We start from the raw sequence: 21,821 nt of genomic DNA, 5'->3' as shown, positions 1-21,821 counted from the left end.
CAGCAACCCCCCAAAAGGAGGAGGAGATTCATGGAACAGCTGCGGCCAGTTTCTCCTGCCCTGAAAACAGGCTAGGCTTCCAGGAGAGGGATTGTTAGGTGGATGATGTTCCTTCACAACCCCTTTCAGCTCCCACATTCCTCAGGTTGCTCTGCAAGACAGAAGAAACATCCCTGGGAACTGGCGCTTATATCTGGAGGATGACAACCTCTGCCACCCCTTTCCTGCCTTTCCTCGAATACGAAGCGCCACCCCTGGAAGGGGCAGATATGTTCCACCATCACCTCTCATTTCTCATACTTGCCTGCTGAACCCTCCTGCCACCTTTGTGAGCTCCTCCAGACAGACAGCTTACCACGAACTAATACAATTATGTAAAGTAAACCATACCTATCACTTGACATGTTGAGCTATTAAATGGAAAGATGTCAGCAACAACTGATTTGCCAGGGAATAATCACTTTGGAACTTAAAAAGAAGGGGTGTGGTCAGTAGGTCGAGAGAGGTTCTCCTTCACCTCTACTCTGCCCTGGTGAGACCACACCTGGAATATTGTGTCCAGTTCTGGGCCCCTCAGTTCAAGAAGGACAAGGAACTGCTGGAGAGAGTCCAGCACAGGGCAACAAAGATGATTAAGGGAGTGGAGCATCTCCCTTATGAGGAAAAAATGAGGGAGCTGGGGCTCTTTAGCCTGAAAGAGACCGAGGGGTGACCTCATTAATGTTTATAAATATGTAAAGGGTGAGTGTCATGAGGATGGAGCCAGGCTCTTCTCGGTGACAACCAATGACAGGACAAGGGGAAATGGGTTCAAACTGGAACACAGGAGGTTCCACTTTAATATGAGAAGAAACTTCTTCACAGTGAGGTTGACAGACACTGGAACAGGCTGCCCAGGGGGGTTGTGGAGTCTCCTACTCTGGAGACATTCAAAACCCGCCTGGACACCTTCCTGTGTAACCTCATCTGGGTGTTCCTGCTCCAGCAGGGGGATTGGACTAGATGAGCTTTCGAGGTCCCTTCCAATCCCTAACATTCTGTGATTCTGTGAAAACAGTAAATTCACCTTGACTTTGGGTGGGAGAGGCTTTAAATCAAAGGAATGTCTTCTTAAAGTTGCTAAATCCATGCAATAAATCACACAAAAGGTGGGCCCCTTCAGCAGATAGTTGCTGGACAAAATTCTTGATCCCATTTACTGTACGAAGTTGGATAGTATGACATCCTGGTTCATGGAGTGACAGAATAATGCCACAAAGATTCTACACTGATAATGCATTGCCATGATGATTGGGCTCCAGATATTACTTCCATCTTTTATCTCAGAGATTAAAGTGGCACACATGAATGATACATCGACCATTGCTGTGCATATGGACCAGAGCCACTTATTACCAGTTCACTTCTACAGCCTCGTCAAGATTCTGATTGACTTCAAGATAAATCACACTGGAATTTTCATAAGCATTGGAAATCTGTTTTCAGACTGCAGAAATTAAGCCTCAGACAGACATATAAAGGTAGATTTAATTTTTTTAAGACAGTCTTGAAAATATCTTGCTAAAAATACAACTAAAAAAAATCCTGTTTCATAGATTAAATACAACACTGTTATGAAAAATATGCTAAGTAGCTTAAGAGAATTGTTACTGAAATCTATTTCAAATGGGATAGAGCTTATTTTCACTCTTTTCTTGACCTTTATTTGAGAAGATGCCCTGAAATTCTAGGTATTTTGTATTACATCTGATGGCACTAATTCAAAGGAGTTTTCAACCTATATTAAACTATCAGAGATCACAGCAGAACCCAAAGCCCCCCTTCCTCCACCATTTAATTCACCATCTTGGACAGCTTTCAAAAATTGGAATGCAGGCACATCTGATTAAGAATCTATTTATTATATTTCATGGTTTATCAGAAATAATGTAAAGATGTTAGTGGAAAGTGTGAAGGATCAAGAATCGGAGTAATTGAGCAAGCAGAGAACGCAAGAGATTTTTGAGGTGTACGTGTGTTTTCTTTTTCTTTTTTTTTTTTTTTTAAAGGGACAGGAAAGAGCCATAGTGCCAAGAATGAAAAAACAAAACCAAACAAACAGAAAAACCCCACAAAAATACACACACACACACACACACACACACAAAAATCCCAAACAACAAACAAAAACCCAGGAAAAGTGCACTGAAGTCAGTGTACACAAATACAAGCAGTTTTCCAATACAGGAGGTAAAATTTTGGTCATGTATCCCAAAGTGTCCCAAAAGCCAGGGATGACATAATAGAGCATCTGTAGAAAGTCTGAGTCTTTTGCGGCCTCCCAGAACCTTCCCTCTGGAAATAAGCCTCTTGCTGGATACATGAAAATGGGATTCCCATGAAAATGGGGCTGGAAAACACTTTATTATGTTTTTAATTAGGTTGCATAGATCATTTCTCATTGTATTGTCACTGAATTCCTGAAACACCACAATAAAAATGACAATTAGCATGCTGAAATTTTTATTGTGTTTTCTTAATGTGCTAACATCACAGTAGAACACAGCTTGTTTGTGTTCAGATAAGTTATGCCACAGAAAACAAGAAAAAAAAGCATCCCTGCACTGCCTTGCTACTGTTGTTTGTCCTGGCCAGGAGGTGCGGCCTACCCAACAAGAGGAGACACCCAGTTCTCTGGCCCTTGTGCTTCTGGTTTGAGCTATCCAGCTAAAATTTCACCTTGCACCAGCTGTGATGAATTTTGGTTGTAATCGGCAACAGCTGGAATGAGGCCAGCAACATATTTCACATGAGCTGGTAAAGGTTTTTGGCCGTCAAAGGCCTGAGCCACCTACAGGTCTGAAATCTCCCATCTCAAGACCAGAGAGGGGCTTTTGCACTACTACATGCAATAGGAATTAAGGGGCCAAGTTGAAATCAGTATGGAGATGTACATGCCCATATGCATTGAAAACATTGCCATGGAAGACATATACAAATATTACAATCCCACTGCTCTGTGAAAACCATGTAATTGAAGGCTGCACCACAAAGCGCACAAAAGAGGAACAAATTAAGGTCACAGAAATACCCTTACATCTGTCATCTGAGAACTTCCAAAGTGCATTCATTGCAAATGTATCTTTCTCACACATATGTCTACGACGAGGGATTTTGCATTTACATCCTAGGTCTTGACTGGCACTGGAAAATTTTCAGTGCTAGTACTAATCCCCGAGGAACCTCCCTGCAAACAACCCTCATTACGCAATAATTTTTTGCTGCCTCCACTTTTTGACATATCAGCCACTTCTTAATCCTTTTAAATTCTTAATGAAAGAGCAGTTCCACAACAGCCAAGGAAGGTCTCCAATATGTCTCACGAGAGCACTTGTGTGGCACATGGTACGGACACAGGGCTGGGATCCCACCCATGGGGACGGACAACTCTGGGACACACACCTTCTGGGGGGATGGGGCTCCCAGCCTGGGAGAAGCAGCAGCAGGCCTTTCGGGCTGCGGAGTAACACCCCGGCAATGCATAATTTCAGATAATCTTAGAATCACAGAACAGTTCGGGATGGAAGGGACCTTCAAAGCTCATCTAGTCCAACCCCCTGCACTGAGCAGGTACATCTGCAACTAGATCAGGTTGCTCAGAGCCCTGTCCAGCCTGGCCTCGAATGTCTCCAGGGATGGGGCATCTACCACCTCTCCAGGCAACTTGTGCAAGTGTTTCACCTCTCTCATTTTAAAAAATGTCTTCCTTGTGTCTAACCTCAGTCTCCCCTCCTTTAGTTCAAAACAATGATCCGTTTCTCTATTGCACCAGGCCTTGCTAAGAAGTTTTTTCTCCAAACCTTTATTCTGAAGAGATGTCCTGCTTGCAGCTCAGCTCCCTGGGCAGCGACAGCTCCCAGCCTGGGGCTGCAGCCTGACCTCCCTTGGGAGGGCTGATCCGAGCCCACATGCATCCCCACAGCACGAAAGGCACAGCATCGTCCCCCCGGGAACAGCAGTGATGACACTGAGCCTCTGCGAAGACAAGAAAAGAGAGCTTTTTTGTCCAAACTAGTCCTGTCGTGGGCACTTTCTACCCCAAACTGTTTTTATTTTGGCTGCTGTGCCTGTTTGGAGGTGCAACAGTGGAAGAGCAAGCGCCCGGCGAGGGGAGCGCTGCCAAGCGACGTGCTCGTGGCCGAGGCTTTTGTGTTGCTGCAGCCACTGTGAGGGCTCCACAGGCAGGTGGGGGACAGACAACAAGTAAAATCAGCTGGCTGTTTTCTGAGGAAGAAGCAGCTAAAAACCAAAAGAATAAAACAGGACTGGAAACCCTTGGCTAAAAAACAGGGGCCAGTTTGAAGCTCAGCCTCAAGCAACTTCTTAAGTAGGTCAGAGCACAAAAGATAAAGCTGAAGGTTTGAATTCACAGTGAGAGAAACCTCCAGTCCCTGTTTTATGGCACAGGCACCTGGACAGAAAGGTCTGTGTTGTGCCTGCAAAGCCAATATAAGGATTTTGTTAACAATACCAAGAAAAGAGGCACTTCTCACACTTGAACATGGCCACAGGAGCAGAGGGAATGCTTACGGTGGCAGAGCTGCTGTAATGATCTTCTGGCCAGGCCAGAGACAGCTCTAAATATTTCATTTGCCAGTTTTGGAGGAAAATACCATAGCTTTTCTCTTGCTGGACCATATTTTCAGCCAGTGCATGTCAGTATAAATCAAGTGACTTGAGGATTTTACCCAATTAATTGACAGTTTGTATCTCGTGACACAAGTTAGAAAAAAACATAGAGTGATAAAAATATAGCAAGACCTATAGCAGTGCTACTAGTGGTTATGAAGGAGCTGTTAGATCTGGCAGTTATTAAAACAATTCAATGCAAGTGACAGATAACAATAATAAATCAGTGGACTTGTTTCACCTGTCCACACGTCCAGTGTTTCTGTGAGCAAGCACAGCAAGCATTCAGCCTGGAAAAACAACAGCATCTTATTACAAAGCCCTAGCAACAACTGCAACATACATTAAATTATTGACACATAACAAAGCCAAAGTGAAAACCCTTATTTGAGGGGTAGCTCCTTCAGGTTTAAACAACATCTGCTAAGTGGTAACTTGCTTTCCAGGTACCGGTCTCATGGAGTAGTAATTGCTTTCATATTAGGTAAAAGAGGAACTGCATTTTCCCTCAACTACTGAGGGCAGCCTGCCCTTTTCCTTCAATTATGGAGCACAAATATCACGAACAATTCTTCTTTAAACCCCAGTATATGACAAGGCATAGCAAGAGAGTACCAAGCAGCAGTTTTCCATCTTTGACACAGCCCTGCTCACCCCCACGCAGTCCAGGCAGCTGGAAGCTCCTCAGGACTCCCAGTAATTTTCTGGATGAGCCAGCAAGCCTCCCCAGGGAGTAACCTCCCCACCTTTTAAGCAATAAGAACTTCCAGCGTCTTCATGGAAGAGATGAGTCAACCTTTAATGAGAGAATAACCTAGTCATTGCAAGTTCCTGCGGTAATTTAGGATTGCAAGAAGCTCTGTGATGACAACAAATCCCTGCAAGGCAAATAAACCATAAGTATGCAGAAACTTAACTGACGCTGTCTCAACGGCACCTGACTGTACCTGTACCTGAGAGATTTCAAGTGACATGGAGAATAACTGCAGGAGTCAGTTTTCTGAACTCTTAAAAATACCTGATGATCTATCAGACACTCGGCACAGAGCCCAGGGAGAAGCCCAGGGCTGGCAACCACAGTGGCCTCCCTGCAGCCTCCCACTGCCCAGTTGCCCAAGTGGGATGCCCTGACACGTCTTCCCAGCCCTTCAGAGGGGATCACAGGGCTCCTCAGGTGCTTACCAGGGCATCCTTTTGGGTAACTACTCACAGACATGCAGAACAAAACCTGTCTTACAGGAGGTGAAAAACCCTCCCTCCTTTAAACAAGGATGCACGGCTCAAAAACCCAACCCAAGTTGCTTTGTAACTTGCTAAACTGGAGTGCTGTAAACCAGGGCTGTCTCCCCAGCAGTGTGGGGGCCAGTTCACATGCAGAGTTGACTGCCTCCACTGGGTAAACAACACTGACCACTGTCTGCTGTGCAAATGCCAACCTGGAGGTGGGCTTATAAGTACCTGCTGTCAGTCTGTGACTGCAGAGGAATATGGGAGAGAGATCCCGTACAGAGCAGCTTGCCAAAAGCTTCAAAATGTTTGAATGACCCAGACCCAAATAGAACAAATTCTTACTTCTGTGGCTAATGTGAAAGGACCTAACTTGGTCATCAAATCCACCCCCTGCTAGCACAGGTAGCTGTGTCACAGAGGCCATGAGCTGATCGCACTTCATCACACACCTACTTCAGCAGAAGGGAATGACTAAGGAGGGGTATGAGGAGCAAGCAGGAAAAATTTCTGCTCCTGAAGGAGAATATGGAATTTTAATGCAAAATAAATTATGTTAGAAGACACTAACAATGTAAGTTTACCAAATGCAGATGTTAAATACCATCGCTCCTCTCCTAATCTCAGCACATTATCTTAATGTAGTATATTTGAAACATACAGCTGACATGCCACTTTGTTTACAGCACCCCTGTCATATAGCAATTTTGAAAACATTATTGTCAAGCTGACATTTTATTACATTTCTGGAAACATGCTAATTCAATCATTAAGTTTCGTTCAACAGTCTTGAAGGCTCAGGAACAAAGACGTATTGTGCTTTATTTCAGAAAATTTTAAATGTTATTGAAATGGAGAACGAGGGCCATAACTTTTCATCCATCCCTCATCCCCTTGAAGCTCTATTCTTTCACTCTCCACTGGAATTTAATATCTAATTATCCCTGCAAGGAGCCACTGGAGAAAAGCAATGCGAGGTAAGCAGGTTGGCAATCCTGTCATCCATTTTCATAATTTCGGTTTATGTAAACAGGCCATCTATTTCCAAGCCAAACACAGGGTTACCTCCATGGACTGAAGAAATAATATTAGCTTTCAGCCATGCAAATATATTAGCTATCATCAGACTCAGCCTCACTGAGGTCTTTGGGGACCAGGACCACGCGGCATAGCAAGTGGTCGGTACGCACTGCAGTGCAGGAGAAGCCGTGCCCCAGAGTAGAGGTGTCAGCAAACACAAAGGCAGACAAAAATAACTGTTGTCTTAAAAGAATGCAACGTTTGCGTATGAGACATTCTGACAGGAGAGTTTTGTTGGAAGGTTACTAATTACTTAGATCAGATTAACACCGAGGCATCTCACTGACAACTGAGACAGCTTTTGTGCTGTATGTGGCACAGAGGGACTCCTCACATGCAATGCCATTCTCCATCCCAAGAGGTTTTCATCTGAATATGCTTATCCATGGTATATTTAATGTCTATATTGAGAGATCAAACTTTGGCTCCAAGTAACTGAAATTCTGCCCATAACCCAAATAATTAATCTTCATTTGTGGCAGTTAATACTGATTTTAGAACCGAGGAGCCCATCAACAGCAGGAGCAAACTCCATGTGGATGGCAGACAGGCAATGCCCAGACACTGCTGCCTTGCCTGACAGGATTTTGTTAGCATAAGACTGAAATGACTGACAAGCGTTAAGTGTTTTGAAACCCTCCAAAGATAATATGCTACACAAGTGGAAAGCAAAGATGATTACAAAGAAAAAGCAGCAGTATTCTTTATACAAAATCCTTCACTAACAAAATTCTTGTTACTCTTCCAGGAAAATCTCAAAGATTCCAAGAGATGTATTTCAACAAGGTCTTGTACAAAAAACTACTAAGAGTGGGTTTAGTCCCAACAATGAAAATGTCAGTGTTAAATTTATGCTGGCTGCTTATTTTCTCTTCTCTTGGTTTATATTTCCAAAGCAGCAGACAAGGAGAGGCCCTAAAGCTCAGGGACTTGAAGGATTTGACCCAAACAAAAGAATTAAGAGCTGCTGTCATGTACCATTTAAACACCATCATATTATAAGTGCTACTTATAGGTAATTAATTTTGGGCCTCTCCAATACGTGTCTGCTATTTCTGCTGTTGGAATACTTCTCTTTCTCCATGCTTAGGGGTCTATTGCAGAGGCATCATGATACGGGAACAAGAGCTCTGCACCGCCCTTCCTTCCCCCCGTCACCACCCCAGCCAAAGCCACAGAGGCCGGCCCGGAATGCTCCTGGCATAGGGGTCTCGTGGGCTCCACACGGCACCTTGAAGTCCAAATGCCAAGTGCTGCCAACAGGCACTCAGACAGCACAATACAGACAGCAGAACAGGATGATTCTCTAGATTATTTTAGTGTTGTAAGAAAACAAGAAAGTAGAATTTCAGAAGAAAATTGTTTATAAGTTAATAATTGTGTGTATACAGATACATATATACACATAGAATCATAGAATAGTTTGGGTTGGAAGGGACCTTCAAAGCCCATCTAGTCCAACCCCCCTGCAATGAGCAGGGACATGTTCAACTAGATCAGGTTGCTCAGAGCCCCGTCCAGCCTGGCCTGGAATGGGATGGGGCATCTACCATCTCTCTGGGAAACCTGTGCCAGTGTTTCACCTCCCTCAGTGTAAAAAATTTCCTCCTCATGTATATACGAACACACATGGTGTAGAAAAGATAACAGGCAGCAGCTGCAATCCCCTGTCCTCTCCTTGACAACCTTCCTGTTCTCCCCAGTTTATGCTGCTGTACCCAGTGGGCTGCAAACTACTCCTGGGGGCTCTGTCCTCCGCAGTGCAAGGCACCTACTGGTGAAGCTGCTGCCTTCCCCTCCATGGTGGGACATGCTGCTCCCCAAGGCTGTTTCCCTCCTGTACCAAATGATTATTTCTATTCTGTTCCTTTTACTGAGAGGGAAGAGGAAGCACCAGTGGTGAAGGGAGGGAAAGGAAGGAAGGAAGGGGCACTGCTTGCACCCTGGGCCTTCTCCTACCCCGCTAATGGAAAAGTCAAATGCATGGGCACAACACCAATAAGAAGTATATAGTATAGCGATATATAGTATCAGAGACCAAAATAATGTGATAGCATAAGGACACACATTTGGGCCTGCATTTTATGTCATTCTTAGTTTATGAACACTGGTGCCCTATGGGCTGCTCAGTAGCTGGAAATAGTTACAGGGCTGCAGTACCCTCATTATGCCTTCATTAGACCATCTTGACCATGGACTGCATGAAGGACTGGAGTAGAGAAAGCCTGTAAAGCCCCTTTATGCTTCAATAGCAGTGTAGCAAGTCCACAAGGCATCTAAAAATAAGGCTCACTGTGTCTTGGCTGATGAACAGACATTTCAACAACAGCTGCATATCCTTGGTACCTCTTGTGCTTGTGACAAACTGTGCCACAGGCCTCAATAAAGAGAGAGAAGCTGGAACATTCAGCATTAAGCCAAGCCTCCCTTGTGAGCAAAAGGAATGACTCCATTTAATGATAGCAGTAAAAATCTCTTATCTGTGCAGATGAGCCAACAGAGGGAGAGACAATGATGAAAAAAGCCTGCGCCATTTGTGGTATTAGTGCCTCTCCATCCCATACTAGATACTTACATACGGAATAAGCCCCAGGAGAAACCTTGTATTTAACAAAAATAATTCATTACAGTAAGGAAAAAAGGTTTTTTCTTCAGAAGAAGTGACTCTGAAAGTAAACGTCACGACTTTTTCCTTTTTTGGAAAAAGAATTCAGAAAATTTTACTGATTTTCTAAAGATTATATTAACTGTGGAATTTCTATCTAATTGTGGTTATAAATCTTGAAGGAACATGTGTCTGCCCTGTGAATTAATAGTTCATTTCCTTTATTTTTTAAGAACTCATTTGTATACACCAGACTTTGTTTCTGGCCCTTAAAGAGGCACATTAAGATTAGAATGAGAGTTCCTCTTTCTAGGACAATATTGTGCCAATATTGAATTAGTGCTACAGGTTTTATTTGGATTGGCTGCAATTACGCTGTCCATCAAATGGACCTCTGGCTCAGCTTTTGACCCAGAAGTATCTTCATTAATAATCCTGCTCTGAGTTGGTGCGATATTACCTGCTACAGATCAACCAGTACAAAATGCAACAGACTAACCCTTTCAGAATCCCGCAAGCCCAATGAAATCTCAGAATTAGCCAATTAAACAGAAGTTCTTCAGCTGGGGGTCGAGGAGCCCTGTATGCATTGATGTGGAAGGAGAGGATGAGTCCGCTGAGGTGGGACCATCCTGTGGATCTCCTGATTCTCCAGGAGCGACACATCTCATTAAGCAGTGCTTGAACTGGGAGCAAGGGAGCATGAAGTGGCAGTAAATGTGGAAGGTACTATGGTGATTAAAAAAAAAAGAGGTTTTTTCCTGACACTTGGGTTCAACAAGGTACTTGAGCTTACAACTTGTCCCGTTACAACCAGTGCATGAAATCCCCACTGAAGTAATTAGCTTATTGATTTCGACAGAAGGAGGACTCTATCCATTGCACCTACTTACCACCTTGACGTTACAAATGCCTTTAACTCCTTTGCTGCACTGATGCCTAGCAGCCTATCTGAATTCTCTCAAAAGCAGTGGAAGTGCAGATGACTGAACAGAATTAGATCAATAGGTAGACATTTCCTCCACTTGAAAAAGCAAAAGATGAGGTGGTATAAAATAACAGACAGAAGGTAAAATTCTTATGAAGAAAGGACAGTCCTCTTGTGATCAACATAATCCCCAGGCCCAGTCTTTACATCACTCTTACTAAGTGTTAAGAAAACATTTACCTTTTACATGACCAAACCTTACATGAAAATCCTACAGGCTTCCAAAACAGACCACTGCAAGTGATAAACACAAAATTCTCTCTCCTTTTCACTGAAAACTCTTTTCAAAATAAATGGTGCAGTATAAGGAACCCAATTTCACTGAAATCCTTATGAATGTGTTTTTTTTTTTTTTCCCCTTAGTGAGTTTTCTGTGAGCCAGAGAGAGTATTTTAGTGATTTATACTTTAATGCTTCCATTTTCAGGCCAAATTCTAACAATCTTCCAAATGATGAAAACCAGATGATCCACAGGGATGTCAACAACTCAAGGTTTAGCACAAAATTGTGCTATCCTTTCTATTTATGAACAACTGAACCTGCATGTTTACAAATACTTCCAGTTTTCTCTGAAAAAAAAAAGTATTCTGGTTCTTATGGCTAACTTCTAAATTAAAGAACCCGAAACTTTCAAAAACAATCAATCAAACAAAAGAATCTTGTCCCTTAAGTCCCAAAAATTTCAAAACAGTCAGTCAGACCCCCCCCCCCAAAAAAAAAAAAAAAAGTGGGAGACTTGAAGTGGGAACTACCTTTTGAAAGCCTGTGTTTGGAAAGCAAAACAGTTTTTGCCCATTTTGAGCTGCTTGTCACAATGCAAGTCAGAAATGAAAAGGAAAGGACTAAAGAAGAGGCTCCCTGTGTTTTAATTCTGGCACTGACAAGGGTTTCCTCTGCAGCCATCATCAGGAGCAGATACTGCTCTGGTTGTAAATCTGATCACACATTCTCTGCTGAAGGATATGAACTGGGACGATAGGCATGCAACAAAAAAAACCCTGGAAGTTCAAACACTTTGCAAAGGTCACATTTTGAATATCAGCTCTCTCTGACAATGAAAAGGTGGTCCTGGATGCTCCTCTAAGCTGTGGTTAATCAATCCCCTGCACAGAGAGAGCAGGGTGCCTCCCTTGCGGAGGTGTTCCCAGGCACGAATAGCATGCTTCCTTAGGTACTCCAGATGTTGAAGACCAAGGATTAAAAGGCTGAACTGCTATTCACCTCTTAGAATGAAAGGTTTTGGTCTAATTATCAGAGTCTTGCCCTTACTGATGACATGTTTATAGCCAGCCCCCAGCACAAGCATCCTCAGGCTCTGCTCCACGTGCTCATTCAGGAAGACTCTCCTGATCAGAAGCCACTACTCAAACCAAATGGAAAAAATACTTATGGAACCAGGCCTTCGGCGTACCTCTGGCATCCTATCAGAAGTCACAGAGCCAGAGACAAGAAATGGCAACTGCCAGGTAAATTGCCATTTTACATTTTGTCCCAAAGCTCTTCAATCTTTGGGAATTTTTAACATTACATTGACGAAGAGGAACACAATTTTATTTTAAGCAGAGTACCATACAACTGTAGTGCAGACACAGAACCATCCCCAACCCATATGCTGCTTCACATATTTACTGTGGGATGCCTGAAAGTGTCTAATTTTAATTATTTGGAATCTTCAGCAAATGCCAGGCTTCCTGTGGTGGTTTTTTTTTGTTTGTTTTTTTTTTCTGCATTCACTATAAACTCCAGAGGCTACACCTCTATATTCCTAACTCTTAGAATGTTCATTCTGTCCATCCCATATTCTCATATCAAGTAAATCAGCTTAAGGGACATTCTTGATTTCATGAACAAAACCAGCATTCTCTGAGGTCAGCTGCTTTTCTCAAAAGTGTTACTGGATATAAAGTACTTCACATCAAATGCCACACTTAGATACACTACACACAGCTTTTTCTACAGTTTTGCAGGCCAAGGCATGCACACAATTTTTATGCGAAATGTATTCTCTGCCTCTTTCCTCCCATTCTGCCTGCCTTCCTTCCTTCCTGGACACATTGTACAACCTCTAGACTTAGAACGAAACAAAACAAACACCCAAAAACCTCACCCCTTCCAATATACATGTTCATGTAAATAACACCTGATATTTCAGCAGTCACTGAACAGGCTGTTGCTTCCTCATTATCCCTGATAAGATTTTTTTTCCACCTACTCTCTTGCACATCACCATCCACTACCTATAATGAGATCACATTTCTCTTGAGTTTTTATTTGCTTTTTCCTCCAGTCACATTTGAAGTCCTTGAAATCACATGATTTGGTTTGTTTTTCTAAATAAAAGTTGCCTTAGAGTACCTCTTTCTGAACACATTTACCAAGAAACTTTGCAACATAATGTAGCATCACTGTATTTTAGCTTTCTTCTTCTGCTTAAGCCAATATTGCAGTTTACTACCCTTAGAGACTTACCCAGGAATATACAGACAAATCACAAGGCTGAATTTTTTATCAATGAATTTTCTTAAATATTGTGGGCCAAATCTGTGTAAGTCCCTTAATTTTGACTGAATAGTAAACTGGCCCAGCAGTATTCATCTGAAAGAATAGCTGGACTATTTGTCCTCTTTGTTTCATTATTTACCTGGATTCTTGCATTATTTCACAACAACTCACAACTGCTTGTCGTGAAGTGCTGTGAAAGAGCAAAGGCAGCATCCAGAACCAGCCCTGATGACTGACATCTCTGCCCAGGGAACTCCCCACAGCTCAAAAATCACCTGTGGGTAATTATAATCACAATGTAGAACGTGCTAAAGAAGACTAAACTGCAAATCAGCCCTCAGAAAATCCAACAGCCACCAGGATAAGCCTGAGGTCCAGACAATTTGGGGCCTCTCAGAAGCAAATACAAAGAGCACTGTCAGAAACACACATAAAAACTTGGGTTCTGCAGAAGAAACCCCTTTTGCACCAACTCCCACCTCTGAGGAGCTCTGGAGGCTGGAGCTGAAGGCAATAACCTGATGTCTCCAGCTCCTTGGAGCGACAGACGGCAAAACGCTGTGGGTTGGTTAGTTGGGGAGATGCTGTTGTTGTGGGCAAACCTGGAGCATCTCTCACAGTCCTCAGTCCCTAGCCTGGCAGCAAGCTGCAGAAGCAGATGCAGCACAGGGAAACTGATAAAAGGTCAGTCGCAAATGATTCAACAGCTTAGAAACTAGATTCTGAGCTTCTCGATGCAAAGGGCTGGGATGATGCTGAAGGCTGGGAAGTGTGCCTCCAAGCTCGCTTCTGGTGAGGAGTGAGAAGGTGGGCAGGAGAAAAAGCCTGAGCACTCAAGCATCCCTGCACCTTTTCCTTCATCCCACAGACACAGCTCTGTTATGTTGCACAAGTCCAAACATAAATCTGTAATTTGTCCGAGAAAAAGAAAACATTTTTAGAAGTGCTATTAAGCACTAGATGCTGAGCAAATAAACAGGAGGAAATGCATATGCATCAGAGGAAATAATGACAGGCTGTAGCTATTGAAAACTAGTGGGAAGGGAAATATAGCTGGAACATTAATGCTGTAACAACTTGCTCTGAAAGGGCATCATGAAGGGGGGGAGGAGGAGGAAGGATGTGTTACTTTACATTAGAGATGCTTATGGGATTACAGACGACTCAGCCACAGACCTCAAATGCTTACAGATTATACCTGTAGTCCAACTAAAGATGAAGTCTCTGGAACATCTCTTGCAGGCCCTGAAATCCTAACACTAGCATGAGCCAATAACTCTGCATCTGTTCTTCATGTGTGGAAAGAAAAACAGGCTAATCACAGATGCACACAGCCTGGAGGATGTTTGCTGAAAACATCATCTGACTAAAGAAAAAAAAATTCCCTGGTCTCCTAAAACGATGACAATTTCTTAAAATAGAAAATTCTAAAACCCTACATGGAATATCTCAATGTAGAACCTCATTTTAATGAGTGAAGAGACTTCATTAATCACCTAAAAGCTACAAGCAACTCAAGTATCAATGATCATGACCTAATCACCCTGACTTTGTTTTACAATCAGTATATCCATTATTGCCTGGTGTGTATAGTCTGTTTGCACTATTGGTGGCATATGGGGCTAGAAAGAGAAGAGGCATAAGAAAACCCAGATAATTGTTTAAAAAGAACCTAGTGCATGCCAAAGACTCTTCCAAAACTGCAAGAGTTATGCTTGTTAAAAAAAAAAATCCCAGAGAAGATAAAGAGCAGACACTTCAGAAAGACATGCAGATTTACAAAGAATGGAGAGAGCCGAGAAATTAGTGTAAACAAATGAAGAAGCAACCTCTAAAGAAGCAGAAGAGCCAATACAACCCTGAGGACTACTAAGGGTGTTGGAGACAGTAAGAAGACACTCTGAAAGCACCCACACAGATCAAGGCCATTGTTTGGTGCAGACAGTAAGGTCGAAAACGATGACACGAGAAAAGAAGGATGTTTAAATAACAGCACTACACGGAATTATCAGGACACTGTTTGTTGGATTAAACATAGTTCTTTAAAAGATTTCAATGCACAGTTGTTAACAGAAAGACATAAGCAGATAGGTTGCTAGCAGCCATTTCCAAATTTCAGGCATCTTGTCTTCTAATACAATTTCACCCGTTTGACGTTTGGGGGTGAGGCAACATGAAACTTCTGCAGGAAAACCTTGCACATAAAAAAAAAAAATTAAAAAAGGCTAGTATAGTATAAAATAATGAAAAGGGAAGGTTATTCTTATGGAGCATAGTCAAAGTCACAATAACATCTTTTGCAATGCAACTAAATACAAGGTAGTAACCCTAGCAAAGAACAGTTTTCAGGCTTAAAGCAGTAGACATGCTTTGAAGACCGTGACTTAAGGACTCAGAGCTGGAACAAATTGCTACGTTCATTTCTGTCTTCTGTGATGATCACAGATAGCTGCTTCAAAACGGGTTCTCAAAGAAAAGTACAGGAAAAAATTCTCCTAGCAAGGCTTCTGTCAAAACCCTGTGCTCAGCCCTGCTAGCCACACTTCAAGAACTAAGGGAAAATACTAGAGGGAGCTCAAAAGATGGCCAAAGAATTGACCCCTGGGCAGGGCAAAGCAAAACAAAGCAAATCTTACATGTGAGGCTGACAGAGTTCACCCAGCTCAGCGATAAGGTTGAGAGCTGTCATGATGACTATTTAGGGCCACACTGCAAACTCACAGATAAGTTAAGTGCTAGCTGTAGGAATTTCAACCTTGATTTCCCAGCAAAATTTCCCAGCAGTGTTAGTAAATGAACTATAGAGCAGTTTACCAGGACAGATGGTCAACTCATTAATGTCTGAAGTTTTAAAATTAGATTATACATTTAAAGAAGACACACCTCAAACAACGTTTAAGCATAAATAAATAAATAAATAAATGTATGGTTCAATCATGCTAAACGTCAGGTCAGAGGAGTATAATGACTCCTGACTGGTCTTGGAGTCTATGAATTGAAGTACTTAACCATAAAAAATTAGAAGAATCAAATGTCTCCTTCGAGACATGTTGAGGCAAACAGCACTTGTAAGATCCTCTCCAGTATTCAAAACCATCCAGACACAGATAAACCTTTCCCATGTGTCAGAGCCATTCACACTCAGCTCTAATTCAATAGCTGTTTACATTTGTTAAATAAATATACAAAAAAGACTAGGTATCAACTTGGCCGTGAAGGCACAGTTTGAACATTTCAGCAGTCACTCTCAAGAATCCCCTGGCCAAATCTTTCCCAAGTAGAGCTCTGGCATTAGTCTAGATAAATGCCAGTGATATTCACATGAAAGTGGGATATGAAATCCACTTGCTTTGTTGCTCTATGAGAAGCTTCCTTCTTATAATGTGATACCACGTGCTATTGAGTCCATCATTCCTAAGCACATGCGAAATGAAATAAGAATTCAAAACCAGCACCACCTTCCACACATGTAAATGGGTAAACAATTTTGCAATGAGAAAAGACCAAAAAAAAATCACTTGTCCTTATGCAACAGTAATCAATCTTAAGTACATGCTTTTTTTATTTCCAGAGGAATGAAGGATTCTGGTGCTCTATCATAGTTTTATTTACTTTAGCCCAGGAAGTGTCTGATCAGTTCTGTATTAAAATACCATTACTCTGCCTACTCCTTCAAAGTGCTATAAAATGTGCTAAAGGGAACACTGCCGTGCTCCGCAGGTACCATGGCTCAAATAAAACCTGCAAGAGAAGAGTCTTTTTAGAAAAAGCAACTACTGCCTTCCCACTCGCTCATCCCCAAACATCGCACAGTCCATATGATGCACCTCTTTTTCCTTTTCTGGTTTTAGTCAAGAATACAAACCAAAAATACATGACAGATTGCACGCTAAACGTTATGGAAATTACTGGTGGGGTTGATGAAACAGATGGTAAGATGACCTATCTTGAAGAACAACATTTCACGTTTTGTTTAGGTTTGTCCTTGCACATGAATGTAATACTTACAGGTTGTCACTTAAATTAAACCCAGAGCCTAGAGTCAGGTCCACTAGCACACGGGCTTCCCTTCTTTGTCACCAAGGTGGAGGTAACAGCTGCAGTGAAGCCTGTGTTTTTAATCAACAGTTTACTCTTACATTTTTCTCTGGACGGGAAACATTCACATCTACTCCATTTCACCTGCTGTGTTTTTTTAAGCACTGTGAAACATGCTATTCATACTGCAACATTAAAAGGTCAGGTTACCCTCACCTAGAACCTATTCAATCCACTAAAAGCCAAAAAACACCATTTGACAAAAACAAGCCAGTCAATAAAAATAAAAGGAAAATAAGATTACTCAAGGCAAAAAGAATCTCAAATCCAAGTCATTTGAATAGTGGTTTGATTCAGGTATTTTAACAAAGCATTTCAACCAAACCCACAAAACTCACAGTCCTTTTCATCTGAAGAGCCTGAAACAAAGTTCTCACCACCTCTAAAGCTTATGCCCACAAATTATATTATTGTACACAAACTAAGGACATAACCTTCAATTTTAGAAAGCTCTCTAGTATGCTTCAAAAATACATGCAACACGAGACTTCAGAGGAATACCGATGTTTGTTAACAGCAAGGAAAAAACAAACCAAAACAAAACCGAAAAACCATAAACTCTGCCACTGTTTGTTGCCAAAACACAGCTTCCTGAAACCTGATTTTACATCAAGTCCATGAACACAGCAAGTCATTTTTTTTCTGAAGCTCAAATATACTTACGAAAGGACATTCCCAATGTAGGCATAATATGAGCAGCAGTAGGGAGCAGTCCCATCACAGCAGTAAGCTTTGCAGTCATTATCACACTGAGCCAGACAATCTTCTGCTGAATAAAAATAACACACATGCGGTCAAATGGCAGCAACAACAAAATGCTGTACAGCACAGCTTTAAAGAAAATGCAATCTAACAGTTTTATACAATCACAGGACTTCACTCGAGGCGCGACCTGATCCTGTAATCCAAATGGCAGCCCATTCCCACTCATTCTGCATTTCAGGAGGAAGTTCAGAGTTAGGTGCTCTTTGTATGGGTATTTTGTAGCTGGCAGGATCAGTTCCCTTTCATATTTAATCACTTAAAATGAAAAAAAAAGGACATTTTGAAACATCAAGATGCCACAGATCACCGTTCTTCCATTTCAGCAAGGAGTCCAGAGAGAAACCTGAGGCCGGGCTGCCTGTCTTGCAGAGCTGCAGGAGAGGAGAAGGAAGCTGCCAGAGAACTGGCTTCGACCCCCAGTCCCCACCCAGCCCCAGGACCCACTGGAAATTGGAGCTGCCTGGAGCTCCCTCATCCCCTTGCCCTGCTCCAGCTCCAGGGCCATGGCCAGTGTGGCATGGGAGCCAGACGTGCCCTTTCTGCCCCATCACCAGGCCATAGACTGTCCTGCCCACCTGGGGACCCAAACGTTTCCAGTGGCGATGTTCTGCCAGACCGAGGAACAATGTAAATTGTGAAACAACAGTGACAGAGCTCTTTACAAGTAAGAAACATGGAAGAACACCCACTCTTTTATTGCTGTGAGAAGCTACTGTAAAACCTCTTGTCTCTAGGTACTGCCAATGTGCTGTAAGAGTGTCCTCATGAGTTCCACACTTCCCAGATTTCATCCCAGTCTTTCCTTCCCCACTGCCAGGACCTCAGGTGCAGCCTGGATGGACCTAAATGGACTCCCTGTCCCACACACCATCACCCTTGGTCACCTCTTTGGTCACACAAATGCACGCTGCCACAGTAAAGACCTCAAAGTAAAGATGATGAACTATGCTTCTGCATTCCCAATATGCTGTGGCTCCTGTTCCTCAGGCAGCAGGTCATGCTAAGGGGTTCCCACTCCCCCATTCCCATGACTGCCTCAAATCTGTGTGGGCCCAACTTTTGGTGTGTCAGGATTTGGGCAACCCCACCTAATCACAGCTGCTGCCACAGTTCCATTACCTCCCCACCTTTGGCTGCAAATTCCCACCTTGCACCCAGGCTCCTTTGCACATTGACTGCGTAGTGAATGGCTTTCGCTGCTGATCCATCCCAAAACCTTAATCTTGCTAGTTAGATTTTAGCGGGTCAGCTCTCTGAACCTGCTCATTCTTGATCTTGACTTGAAAACAAGCACCAACTGAGAGTGAGGACAGGTCTGTGTAATCACCTCTGTATTAAAGAAACTCACAGGCACAAAAAAGTTGAACAACTGACCCATCGGTCTGAAGACCCCAGCATATGAATCAGGGCTGGTGGAAGGCGGGCAATCTCCAGAAGGAGAGGAGAGGCCAGCACCAGGCGTGGGCCCCGCTGTGAAGGAGCAGCAACGGAGGGTGACTGCACACAGGACTCCTGATGCTGAAGCTTTAGCACTGTTACCCGTGCAGGACTCCCCAACTCAGCAGCTTCAGGGTTTTGCGCCGTTACCCATTCTTTGGCACCAGCACATGTGTCTCTGGCTGTGCCCCTAACGTGCCTGGCGGGCACGGCTACCCGACCAGAAGCCACAGTCGCCCTTGGCTCTCAGTCCTGCTTTCCCACGAAACCCGGTGGTACCCGGGGTGCCCTCGTCCTGCCCGGGGGTGGGGACGCCTCACGGCACCTCTGCCGAAGGGCTCGGATGTGACCGCCCTGCAGCCCGAGAGGGACCCGCACACAGCACGTCCTGCCCGAGGGGGCGTCTGCTGGGACTACCCGGCCCCTTCTTTCAGGTCCGGCTGCCAGCTCAGTCACCGACAACAGGCAAAGACCCCGCGACTGCCTCAAACCGCCGCGGCCCCGCTGTCCACGGCGGCTGCCGGCAGGGGACAGCGCGGGGGCCACCGCCGGGCCCCGGCCCTCACCGCACTCCCAGCCCCGCGGCTTCGCGGCTGCCGCCCCCCAACACGCACCCGCCCGGCCCCGCTGACCTGCCAGGAGGAGGAGGAGGAGGAATGGGGGACGCAGGACCCTCACGGCGGGACGCCCCTCGGCCCAGCCGCGCCGCCCCGCTGCCTCCATGCCGGCGGCGGGCGCGGAGCCGCCGACCGCCCCGTCGCGGCGCGGAGGCGGGCCGAGGTGGGGAGGATGGCGGTGGCGGGCGGCGCCGTCGGGGCCGGGCCGGGCCCGCTGCCCCTCGCCGCGCCGGGGCCGCCCCCGGGCTGTCCCGGTGGCGCCGTGGGTGGCGACGGCGGGGCCGCCCCGTCGCGGTGCGGCCCCTCAAGCTTCCCCGCCTCCCGCCGCCTTTGTCCGCCTGGACCCCGCTCGGACGGGCCCGGGCCCGCGGGGATGGGGGGAGAGCCCCGAAGGGGCGTGAAAGGCTTCGCCCGCCCTCCTCCCGCTGCCCCGGTCGGATGCTGTAGTCGAAGGGGTTTCAGCTGCGATTAAAATTTGTGAAGTGGGATTAAAATCTTGATTTGTTTGTAAACGCCAGAGCAGAACCGGCGTGTGGGACGGGGTGCGCTCTGGTGAAGGCGGGATGCCAGCCGTGCTGGTGGCTGGAACGACGGCAAAACCGGAGCTCCCCCTGTGCGGCTGCCGGTGCCCGCCGCGCTGTGCCAGCACCGGCTCTGCCTCTGCTGCCGCGGGCAGCCACAGCGTGACCCTGCTGCTCACCAGAATCCCCGAACACGCCTGGCCATGCTGTTCAGTGTTAAAAATTTTCCGTAAGCTGGCCAGAACCATTCTCTGAAGTATTTCATCAAGAGTCATTTTTTTGGTAACTGTTTAAATGCTGCTGTGTGCGAGAATTCCCACAGACAGGGCCCAGAGGCCGAAATATTTAACCCATGGTCTCAGGGAACAAAAGGGTTAGCTCTGACTTTGCATGAAGAGCTGCAAGCCGAGGAATTCCCTTTGAAAGGTTGAAGTAAGCACATAAAAATGAGAAACATCCACAGGTGTTTCTGCTCATAAAGGGTTTCCTGCTGCTGGCAGCTTAGAGGGGAAGGCTGACACAGGAACATATAATGAAATTTTTTAAAGGATTTAGCTATTCTGCCCTGACGACAACAAACCCCCAAACCACCAAGCCAAATCACTTGAAAGCTGGTTGTTTGATTTATCAACACACAGCTGATTGTTTTTGTAAATGTGCACCAGAATCTGACCATTGACAATGAAAACCCAACTTTTTATGTTTTAACTACCCTGCAGTTTGTATTCCTTAGTTTATGCAACAGCCTGAATTAAAGGTGTAAAAGGAAATCTCAGTTACATGTCAGTTGCTGAGAGTAAAGCTTGGACCAGGTCAGTAACTTAATTTCAAAGGAACTGCATCTGCTCCCTGTGTCTTCATCTCGTCGCAGGTCATGGTTTGTCACTGTGAACAAATCCCTGAAAAAATAATATTGTTTTGCCAATAGATAGCATTGATAGTAAAGGAAAATAATCTATCAGATAAAGGAGACTCAGATCTGGTAGGCAGCTCCCAGAAACTCTGACATCTCCAGGCTTTTAATTTTAATTAATCATTTTCAATCACTTTGCCAGCCTGTCTTACAAAAGTCTTTTGTTGGTATTTCTTTTCTGTTCTTCCATTTTTGTTGGTGCTTCCTTCCCTTGCAGTCCCCTCCCCTTCATAGCTCTCTTGGCAAGTCATATTTCAGTATTTCCCAAAAATGTCAAGTAAAATTGCCCAGTAGTTGTAATCCAGCATAGCACGTTTGCCCTCAGTGCTGATTTGCACACAACAACCTTATGGACCTCCTGTAGCTGTTAGTTTTTTCCTATCAGCAGGAGACAAGTCCT

General features: G+C 44.4%; 1 protein-coding gene across 2 annotated transcripts in view; it reads right to left on the bottom strand.

Moving 5' to 3' along the window:
- Window positions 1-20,093, bottom strand: part of CYYR1 (cysteine and tyrosine rich 1) — a gene marked incomplete at both ends in the record, with an annotated part of 57,567 nt that extends 37,474 nt beyond the window's left edge. Inside the window, 2 exons of one of the 2 annotated variants that reach the window (XM_080345336.1) lie at window positions 17,832-17,937; window positions 20,003-20,093. In XM_080345336.1, coding sequence (XP_080201462.1) covers window positions 17,832-17,937; window positions 20,003-20,093 — 197 coding nt within the window. The remainder of the gene's footprint in view (window positions 1-17,831; window positions 17,938-20,002) is intronic. The other variant, XM_080345337.1, reaches the window with a different exon arrangement.
- Window positions 20,094-21,821: the final 1,728 nt, after the last annotated feature.

Source organism: Nesoenas mayeri (genome assembly GCF_963082525.1).
Source record: "Nesoenas mayeri genome assembly, chromosome: 1".
In the NCBI taxonomy this organism is placed as follows: Eukaryota; Metazoa; Chordata; class Aves; order Columbiformes; family Columbidae; genus Nesoenas; species Nesoenas mayeri.
The sequence above is the reverse complement of the archived record's forward strand: the minus strand, read 5'-3'. Positions and strand labels throughout refer to the sequence as shown.